This window comes from Lutjanus erythropterus, chromosome 13, assembly GCF_056507025.1.
Source record: "Lutjanus erythropterus isolate fLutEry1 chromosome 13, fLutEry1.hap2, whole genome shotgun sequence".
Taxonomy (NCBI): domain Eukaryota; kingdom Metazoa; phylum Chordata; class Actinopteri; order Lutjaniformes; family Lutjanidae; genus Lutjanus; species Lutjanus erythropterus.
In genome coordinates, this window is record NC_139329.1 from 19,716,139 (window position 1) to 19,727,441 (window position 11,303).

The window sequence follows — 11,303 nt, forward strand, 5'->3', positions numbered from 1 at the left end:
TAATCATTTTACATTTTACTTAGAACCTTAAGGATAGAAATAACCATAAATTGACAGACTTTAAGGTGCATTTTTGCCTTTGACGTGTATCAGAAATAGGTTTGTACCTGCACTCTCCATACCATGTTACATGAGAAGATATTCACATTTGTACAATAACTGCAGTCCTGCCAAAGCAAATCAGTAAAACTCCACTTCTCTCTCAGGTGCCCTTACACACCAAGCTGCATGCTTTGGTTTTATGCTTAATATGTTTTTTCTTGTTGTGCACTTTGATTATGATTCGGTCATGTTTCTTATCTGTCCTCCTGTTTCTTTTTTTGTTTTGGATGCGTTTGATGTGTGTGCTTGTTTTAGTTTTTGTTGCCTTCTGCCTGTGACAGATGAATTTCCCCTTGGGGATCAATAAAGTGTATCGTCTCATTTCATCTCATCTCATCTCATCACCTCAGCTCTAGCCTCCTGCAGGAGAACATTAATAACATTAATGTTAGATGTAGATGAGTGGGCCTACAGGTAGCCAATATTTAGATGCAATCATACTCGACCATAAGTAGAACAGACAGACAGACAGACAGACAGACAGACGGATGGAGAGAGGGAGGAGGAGGAGGAACTGTTATTCATTTCATTTCCACTTCACATTAAATGGCTTTGTGACAAAACATGCCAATAAAACTGAGCAACAGCGCCCCACAATGGTCAGGACCCGTAACTGAAAACATGCCAGGGAGCAACAGGACAGAGGGCCTCTCGGACACCGTACATTCGCGGAAGTTGTCAAAACATTGTTTGGTAGAAAAGCATGAGAGGTTGCTATCGGTAAAACTGCAAGAAAAGAGGATTTACGTTAATTGATATTATTCCTCTTTATTCCAGGGATTTCACCATGGAAGATGAATGGGAAGAGGAGGTACGAAATAACACCAGCTTACTAGCGTTTATAGAATAACGATGCCAACATTAGCTTCATGTGGCTAGCATGCTAACATGCTAACGTAGCATGAAGAGGTATACAAGATTAGAATGACTAGCTATAAGTGGCTATAAACTGGTTTAACTTACAATGCATTAATATTAACTTCGGCCTTTCAAATGTGAGTTCTGGGGTCAAACTTCCAGCCAAATATTTAAGTTCTAGCGTGAGTTGATAATTACTTCCTAGGTGTGAATATGTGTGGGAATTTCTGAGATAATTCATTCATTTTCTGACCAATATATTATCTGGTACCTGTCAATAGTATTATAATTGATTAAAGCTTCGGTGGAAAAAAAACAAAAAACTTTTAGTTAATTGGATAAAAGCAGATAAAGTGAGATAAAGCACAAACTAAGATGATCTGATATTGTGTACTTTAAAACTAAACTAAAATAAAACTGTTCTTAGTTTTATTTTTTGTCAATTTGGTTAAAATTTTCAACACAGCAAACATGAGGAGACATTGGTGCATATGTTTATTGAGACTGGGATGTGTACATGACTCAGTCACTTGTCTTCACAAAGTGTTGTTTGTACTGTAATACCTCTTCTGAACTTTTTAAATCTGGCCCCTGACAAATACCCCCCATATAATAATGATGTTAATAATGATGTTAATAATGATGATAATAATATGAAGAAGAAGAAAGGTGAAGGTAGTAAAAATTATACTAAAACTTAACATTTTATTCCCCTCTCTAACATATTTAACATAAAAGTACTACCTACTGCGGCATCTAGAGACCCAGAGAATAAACTACTTCAAGAAACAACCAGCATAGTAGAATGTTTACTTATTAATTTCTCACAAGATCATTAGTTATGTAATGTAATCTGAAGGAAAAAATACATATTACTATTATTATTTTACTAAAGTTAAAAATAAAAACTTCTGAAAAGTACACAGCTATAATATTTCTGTTGGGCAACGAAATAGTTAACTATATTGTAATGACTATTTTTCTTCTTTTTTTTTTCTTTTTTTTTTAAACACTTTTTGTCCTTTGGTGTGTTTAGGAGCAGCTTGTTGTGGTGGAGCTCTCTGGTATAATCAACAATGACTTTCTGTCCAAGTGTCGGGGCACATGCAAGATACTGGTGAGTTTCAAATATTAATTATTGCTTTGTGGTAAATCAAGAGAAGAAGCCTGGCCACCATGCATGAGGTGTCCCACTTTATATTGGACTTGATAGCATTTTATCTCCATGTCCCATGTCTCACATTTTATATATTTTATATAAAAGTCTAACCACTTTTTCCTAAAATCTAATCTGATTGGATAAAATTTCTAAAAAGATTTAACCTGTCTTTTGTGTGCTACTTAATCAACCAGAGGGCAAAACATAGAGATGTTTATGGTCACAAAGCCACAATATATATTTTTTTAAAGTTACATAGACAAAAAAATTTTAGACTACGTACCTCTCAGCACTGGTTATGTGTCCTACACAAACATCCTCTTTGCCCCACATCTGGTATGTTGGCATCTTGCCACCCTGTGCATGACATCAGCATCAGTGTAGGTCTCTCACTGCAGCTTTCACTGAATTATTTTTGTCTATAATGTTCCAGGACATTGACAGCGAGAGGCCCATGATGCAGGTTGGACAGTATGTGTTTGCAGGGGAATATGAAGGTAAGAATGTACATCATAGGAAAAAAGGAAGTGTAGCTTAACTGGACTTTGTCTGCTGCTAAAATAAATTGCACCCTTATAAATTCCCTCTTCTTAAAACAAGCTGTCATGTTGAAAACATGTCACTATACACCACCTCCAAAGAGTAATTTCTTAACCTGAAACACTGTCACCACTGTCAGTGATTGACTTTTGTGGTTTCAGTAATGATGAATGGACTCTACCTTCTAAAGTGTGATAATGACAGAGTCAGCAGCACTACGAATATCGTTTTGCATTACAACATGTGGAAATTAAGGCATAATTTTACTAAGCATGATGAGACAGTAGTGCTGAATAGCACTAAAGAACTTCCGTGAACTTCTATAATAGATTTTATCATAAAAAAGAAATGCTAAATTAAAATATTACTTGCTATTCTTCCCCCTTCAAAGAGGCTTTGGGAACTTGTGTGCTGTTTGAAGAGAGACCAAAGAAAGGTAAGCTTCTCTCTCTACACATACACTCAGTGGTTGAAGTTATACTTGAAGGTGTTTCTTTTATTTGATTATATTCCATTTTGACATATGCCTGCAGGAAAAGCAGACAGTGGTCCAGAGCTGAAGTACACGTGCCACACAGTGAAGAAACTGATGATGCAACGAATCTTCCTCACTGAGAAGAAAGAGGGTGAAACCAGCACAGGTATGTCAGCACTAGTGTTGTCAAAAATGGCAATATATCAATATTTGAAATGCCTTCGATACTATGTTTTGGCAGTATTAGTAATACTCTGGTACCAGCTGCACTTTCTCACGCTCTCTTCCCTCCAACAGCAAGTTGACACAATGCTGCAGTGCCCATATAGTCCCACCTCCACTAACTTAGTCACAGTGCAGTCTTCTTCTCATCACTCATCTCATTTACTATAGCTGTTGTCATGTTATAGCCTTGTTATATTTATTTTTTAATAAAATTATAAAATTTTATGTCATCGATGTTGAGTCAGCTTTCCCCTGTGGTACTGAAAATGGGTTCCAGTATATTCTTCAAATTTTCAATTTTCAAAATGGGAAATTCCAGTTCCGTGACAACACTAGTCAGAACAGCTAAATTCACACCATGGTGCACAATCTGTTGTGATCTCTTTCTTTTAATGCGGTCAATCAAACTTTTGTGACATATTTTAGTTTTGTGACATACATGTATTTACATTGTAGCTTTCCAGGAACACCTTGACACAAGTATTTTTATATTATACAGATTGACAAAGAATAGACTTTGCGCAACATTTTTAAAAACCTTAAAGTGCCTTTTTATGTTGTTCTAGCTGGAGGTGGTGAAAGTGTTGAACAGAACGACACAACCTGTCAGTCCAATGAAGAAGAAGAAAATGAAAATCAACAGGAAGAGTCAGAAGAAGACATGGACAACACAGATTTGGACGACTCAGCAATGGGCTGAGATACAGAGGCTTCGCTACGTTGTGAACTCCTCATACGAGTGTAGAGACGCTATCATTTGTGAGGCTGTGAGGGACTCCATGCCTGAAACAGATACAGTTCAGCAGTAAGAAGGAGAAGTGTCAGTATTAATGTCATGTCTTCACTGAGCCTCAAAATCAGTGAATTTAATATTACATATATACACATTCAGACTAAATGACAAATGAGACAAAACAGGCTTTTCAGATTCACATAGGAAGGGTCTTGGAAAGGACAGAAGTTAGAGAAATGTGGTGGGCGCCCCCAGCTTTGAAGCAGGAAGTCCTGTCATTGTGCCTCTCTGACATCACCAGTGTTTGTTCACAATGAACATTTAACTAGCAGAAGGAGAGAAAACTGCAATGTTGTAGTAGAGATATGTTCATTGTAGAATGAGCTGTTTATACATTTAAATTACCAGTGTGTAAGATTTATGAGGATTTATTGGAAGAATGGCTTATTGCTGGATGCTACTAAATCTTACACATTGGTCATTAAAAGAAATGCAGTCCCTGTGTTTCTGATTTGTGATATATTGGTTTTTAGCAACATTGTTATGACTGTTGATTTACAGAGTTAAAACCAAAAGAAATACACTTGTTAATAAAAATGAAATGGGCTCACCGAACACATCTTTACTGAGATTTTTTATTTTGTGAGCGGGGCTGTGTGCTTTCTTTGTTGTCCTGTTTTTAAGGATTTTTCCACAGAAGATCTGCATGGATTTTGTATTTGGTTATTTTAAAAACGCCTGTCAATCAGGCAAAATTCACTCTGTTTTTAATAACTGGAAACTAACTTAATAAATTTGTAAAATAAATATACAATTTCTAATTTATTGTGTTTTCCTTTTTTCATTTTAATAAGAAGCGAGAAAATATTGTTTTTTGGTTGATATTGTGCAGCTTACCCGTCCCACACACTGTGGAGTGGACTTTTATGAATGAACTAAGTTTTGTTGACTTTGAGGACGTGGCGGTTCTCGGCCAATCCAATCATCGATGTTGCCTTGAAGTGGACCAATGAGCGAGCGACATCGCACTCGCCATGTCGGCGCGTGGTTGGTCGGTTAGTGTTTTAGCACAGGAAGTGCATGGGTGTGTTTCCGGGAGGCGGGTCTTAAACTGCATCGAAGAACTTCCCTGAAGACACCGGTGAGTTTTCTTGATAAATTGCATCGTAAAATACAAAAACTAACTTAAATGTGTTTTTTCTATAGCTAGTGTTGGGAAAGACGCAATACGGCCAGTTATATAGTTGCTTATTTATCCTTACTGAACGAGTGAAATTGCAGGTTAGCAGATAAAACTAACGGTACGCTAGGTTAGCCAGTCTGATGTTGGTCCCTAACCTTGAATTTGGATGTAATGGAAACTTATTAGAAATAACAGGAGCAAACTGTTGCCGCTGACACGTACAATAATACGGTCGCAGGTTTTAAGATGTCGAGACATGGAAAATGAGAACTCAGGCGCTGTGGTTTGTCACAAGAAAGCCGGCAATTTAGCGGTGATTGTCTTTCTTTTTATAAGAAGGTACTGAATATTCAGCTTGGCTACAGGTCCTTAAAAATCGTTAAATATGTTCACTTCACATTTACTTGTAAAAGGCCTTTTAAAGAGTATTAAATAGCTTTCTCTTTTAGAAGCTTTTAAATATTTATTTATTGAATGCTGTAAGCCTCATTTCAGACTGGCCGTAGGACAACTGTGGGGATAAATATCTTTAAGACAATTTTCTGTCATGTTAGTAAACGTATTTGAACAATTCTTTAACTCAATCAGTTATTGTCATTTTGCCTTACTAATAATTTTGAACTGACAATATATGTATTTACTCAGAAAAGTAGACCCTTATTTTCATATTAAATGTTTTATTAAAAATATGGCCTTAAATTTAATTAAACAATAGCATTAAAAAGTATTAACTGTAACTTTGTGATACATGTAGACATCTTGACAGTCCAAAATAAGTTTGTTTTTTTCCACCCAATAAAGCATTATATTTCCTACTGTCCTAATAACAACATCTCTATAAATGATTAGGTTGATGGCAGGATATTTCTCAACATTTGGATAGAGGATCCTGAAAAAATGTTAACAGATTTTTAATTGTTTCAGCCCTGAATTATTTGAAAGACAATTTTATTTGTAAAATGCTTTCATTTGTCAGTTTATTCACTTCATCTGATGCAAACTTATGCAACAGTCCTACATTAAATCATATCTCCATGAAGGTTTTAATGTTCACTTCTAGTTAAAATTGTTTTAGATAGGTATTGATTCAACTTTATGGTCATTTTGGAGGCTTGTAGTTTGTGGTGCTTTGAACTGTAAGGTTACTGCACAGCACTGAGAGGTTTGTCTACCCTATTTGTATCACCAAGGGTAGACTAAGTATTAGAGACAGAGCTCAGTAAGAAACACCTCTCTAAAACATCCTAAACATAACATTTTTACTTAAATTGCAGGGCTGCTGTTGTATTGGACTGCACTGCTTTTACATTAATTCTAGTTTATGATTTGAATATAGTACAATAATAAAAATTCTTATTTATACATATGTTGCATATGAATTGTTTTGTTAATTGTTTGAGACTTGTTGAGCTGGTGGTAATTAAGTATATGCATTGTCAACTTCTAGAAAGTAGCAGAAGTGGGAAGGGATAAAGGATTGCATCAGCTGGAACAGATTAGCCTGGCAATTCACCTCTCATGGTTGAAGTATTTGCTTGCACTGTGTGTCATACACTGGCATCTGCAGAGCTGAGAAGCTCTAAGTTAAAAGCTGTGATCAGTACTGACAGAAAAATGTACTGTAAACTTAGATGGCAACAAGCAGTACAGTTTTTTTTTTTTTTTTACCAGAATGCAGTGTTTGAGCAATAACCAGAGCTGTTTGGTGTCCTCTTTTCACCCCTCATGCGGACAGTGTTTGTACATAACGCAGGATGGAGCTGCGGCCGCTTGTTATGTGCTTTGCTCTCTGCGTGGTTTACGCCACCAGCAAACCCACAGAGAAGAAGGACCGTGTTCACCACGATGAACCACTCAGCAACCGAGATCATGATGATGCGGAGAACTTTGACTATGACCACGAAGCCTTTCTGGGACAGGAGGAGGCCAAGACCTTCGATCAGCTCACACCAGAGGAGAGCAAGGAGAGACTGGGGTAAGTTTTTGTATTACAAGGGACAGTCTTTATATGAGAACTTGATTTGAAAATAGTTAAACCTTTAATACAATGCACCTTTTTAGATTTTTGTCTGCCTATTAGTTTTCACAATTAGAAAAGAAATACTATATTCAGAATACGTGGCTACTTCTAATCCTAAATAATCCTGCTGTTTTAATAAATACAGTGTTGCTTTTAACATCGTTTTTCTTCAGTCTGACTAATGAATGGGCTCATTATCCTCTCTCTCATTGAAGAAATTATTTATTTATACCTTTTGCATATTTCTTGGTGATCAAAGGGCCAGATTGAGGTCAATAAAGGGCTGGATTCATCTCATGGGCTGCCAATTGAATAGGCCACCTTTATATTGCTTTAGTGGTAATAAAATTGTGGTAATTACCTGGTTTCACCTCAGGGAGGAGTAAAGTTCATCTGAGGTGGTACACCACTTGATAATAGAAGGAAATAAGCTGAATGTTAAATAATATTTAATATCTTTTCTCTACAGCATGTTAGTTGAACGTATAGATGAGGATAAGGATGGCTATGTGACAGTTGAGGAGATGAAGAAGTGGATCAAGCATGCTCAGAAGAGGTGGATCTACGATGATGTGGATCGACAGTGGAAGAGTCATGACCTCAATGGGGATGAAATGGTGTCCTGGGAGGAGTACAAAAACGCCACATACGGATACATTCTTGGTACGCCTGCACACAGTCTTCACTGTGCACATTGCATGTATCCCTGAAGTATGTACTGTACACACACACTACACCGTACAAAGTTTTTACTTCTCATTTGCAGATGACCCTGACCCCGATGATGGCTTCAGCTACAGACAGATGATGGCTCGTGATGAGAGGAGATTCAAAATGGCCGACGTAAACAATGACATGAAAGCTAACAAGGAGGAGTTCACAGCCTTCCTTCACCCTGAGGAGTACGACCACATGAAAGACATTGTTGTACTGGTAAGTAACAAACACACACACTCTCTCTCACACACGCAGGTGTTAAATGATGGCACTTCTCACTCACTACCTTTTACTCTCTTTTTCTTCCTATAGGAAACCATGGAAGACATTGACAAGAATGGAGATGGTTTAATTGATTTAGATGAGTACATAGGTGAGTTATTGTAGCTCATTGTAATATAAGCATCATCTTTTTGTACCACATGATTTAAGGTCATTGGTGATGAGAAGAGCAAGAAACTGAGTTCTGGTAAATGTTTGAGGAACCAGTTTGAGGAACCCTGATAAAATGAGCCTGTTGGGTAATGTGTTAGGCCACTGCAAATACTATACTTACTAATACTAGGAAGTATTACAACATCATCTACACCCTCTCACTCACCCTGTTCCTATCTTTTTGCACTATAGGTGACATGTATAACCAGGAGGGAGATGCCACAGAACCTGAGTGGGTGAAGACAGAGAGGGAACAGTTTACTGAATTCAGAGACAAAAACAAAGACGGGAAGATGGACAAGGACGAGACCAGAGACTGGATCCTGCCCAGCGACTACGACCATGCTGAAGCCGAGGCCAAGCATTTGGTCTATGAGTCAGATGCAGATAAAGTATGAACATTTCAACAGAAAAGCTTTGTTCCCATGAATTTTACTTCCTGATTCATTCACAGAATATTTAGGGAAGTGTGCATGAAAGCACAAATTAATTAATTGCACGTATACAGTATGTATACATGAGTCTGCTTGAAAGATTGTACTGCAGGCCTACAAAATACTGAGAAGCTTTATTATGTGTGGTAGATCTGTTTTGACAAAGCAAAGGTAATATATGGCTCAATGAAATAAAGAAGCGGATACACTGTAAAGTCTAGATTTAGACAAATATTATGCATCAGAGTGAAAGCCATCCAGTGGCACCTCACACCCCAGGCATGTAACGTAAACAAAATGTTATTAGCTAACAGTGAATTGGTCTCACTCCAGTTTGGGGCATTTTTGACACTTTTGTTGGTCAGCCAGTCCTTTTAAAGAAGGATCTGACTTAATTACAGTTCTAGCCACATTGCTTCTTTTGTCAAACCAACAATCCACATATTAACAGTAGTTAAAATCTTGGTATCTTGGTAACAGTTTAAAGAGTCTGTGTATTCACACAAACACAATGCTCATCATGTTTGTTGTTCTCCCTCCATCAGGACGGCCAACTGACCAAGGCAGAAATCGTGGACAAATATGACTTGTTTGTGGGCAGCCAGGCGACTGACTTTGGAGAGGCTCTGACTCGACATGACGAGTTCTAAATTCCACCTGCCTCCAAAGACTCTGTGTTCATCTTTTGTACCACCTTAACTCCTCTGACAGCGGACGGGGTATTTTCAAAAAAGATGAGCTTGCCTAATTCAACGCCTCGGACAATAATTTATTTGATTTCTTGAATGTGTCCCATTGTGTACACACAATAACATTAATGTGTACATGCTTGGCCAGTGTGTCCTCATGCTCAGTTGTGCGTTAAGATTGGGATATATCGCCAGCCTTTGCTCTGCTTCCACACACTATGCTTGCCTTTTGCAGGTCAGGCGAAGGACAAACAGTGTTAGACGACAAATTTCTGGATTTTATGAAATAGCCATGTTTTGTCATGAAACCCTGATAGAGCAAGTTTAGGCAAGTTTAGTTTATTGTACCATTTCTTTTTGCAATGCACTGGACTGTGAAGAGTAAAGCTGATTTCTAGTCAATAGAATTTGTTCTACTCCTCTGTCTAATCATGTAATCAGGCCCACTTGTACTTTGTTTTCATGTCTTTATTGATCATAATGTGGTATTGCTGGAGATGTTTGGAAAGAGGAGCAAATATTAAATTCCAGTGACAATGAAGACTATTTGGACTAGTGCAATACAGTATCATCAGTCGGGCCACGCTGTTTGCTATGTTTGTCCCCAGAGCATCCATAGCTGTGTTTCCACCCAAATTACCCAGAACTTTTAGTCCTAGGAACTACTTTTCAATGAACTAAAGGGTTCCTTTTGTTTGTTGTTGTTTGCATTTCCAACGTGGTCTAGGTACAAAGATTAGGCAAATTAGTCTGCTGACGTATGAAAAGTGACATGTTTTTACATATCATTTTTGCACACAACTATTCAACAGTGACACTATATAAGGTGATAGATAGGCATCATTATTTCTGCACCAGAAGGACAGTTCCCGCTGGATTTCGTCCTCAGTGTAAATGCTCAATAAGGCCTGGACTCCATCAGTCCATCTGTCATATGCTTTCTTCTGTAACTCTGTGTTGGTGTGTCAAAGCGCAATGAACAAAAAGCAAACAGGTTTGCAGCTGCAGATTTTTACAAATGGTTGCTGAAATAAAACCTCCTTAGTTCCTGTACTTTTGGAAAGTACTGCCCCCTGAGCAGGGACTTTTAGGGGGTAAAATAATGTCCCCAGAACTTAATTAAGACTCTGGTCACTGAGTTCCTCCAAAGGTTCCTAGTCCCTGGAGAAAGTTCCTGTGGTGGAAACGTGGTTCATGTTAGCACAAACTGGTGCAGGTTCTGCGTTGTGTTGGTTGAAGGAATCCAGATGAATTTAGAGACTGATGGATGTTTTGTCCTTGAAGCTGCCTCCTTTCTTCTTTCTCATCACCTCAGTAGTGTGTATGTGCGAGTGTGTGTGTGAATCTGTGTGTGCACATGTGTTACTTGTGTTCTTGATGACTGATTACCCCTTTTTTGGTGTTGTTTGATTCAGCTGAACTAACTCATTTGTGTGCCAAGCTAAAATATTTGTCCTGTTTTGTAAACGGTTTGAAAAAAAAAAACACTTTTCCCTCCTAAATATGTTTGTTATGCTTGTATTATCACTATCACCATTTATAACCACTGTTGATAATTTTTATGGTATACTATAAAGTATATAATGTTTTTTTACATGCTCACTGCAGTGACCACCCTTTCACTAGTGACTTTACTGTAAATAAGTTGTTGGTCTGCAAAACGAGCACTCTAACAATCAGGTCCAGTTTTTGTGATTGAGAAGAATGTCTCAATAAAAACAAATAAAATTGGA

General features: G+C 37.7%; 2 protein-coding genes across 2 annotated transcripts; both read left to right on the forward strand.

Annotated features, from left to right (window-relative positions):
• Positions 1-748: 748 nt before the first annotated feature.
• On the forward strand, positions 749-4,191 carry gtf3c6 (general transcription factor IIIC, polypeptide 6, alpha). The gene is made up of 6 exons (XM_084734215.1): positions 749-913; positions 1,997-2,077; positions 2,553-2,616; positions 3,051-3,095; positions 3,193-3,300; positions 3,926-4,191. The coding sequence occupies exons 1-6, from the start codon at positions 890-892 to the stop codon at positions 4,057-4,059; spliced, it is 456 nt and encodes a 151-aa protein (XP_084590341.1). The 5' UTR covers positions 749-889; the 3' UTR covers positions 4,060-4,191.
• A 930-nt stretch (positions 4,192-5,121) lies between these two features.
• On the forward strand, positions 5,122-11,303 carry calub (calumenin b). The gene is made up of 7 exons (XM_084734214.1): positions 5,122-5,233; positions 7,011-7,250; positions 7,765-7,958; positions 8,062-8,228; positions 8,325-8,385; positions 8,640-8,839; positions 9,427-11,303. Exons 2-7 carry the CDS (start codon positions 7,030-7,032, stop codon positions 9,529-9,531), a joined length of 948 nt encoding a protein of 315 aa, XP_084590340.1. The 5' UTR covers positions 5,122-5,233; positions 7,011-7,029; the 3' UTR covers positions 9,532-11,303.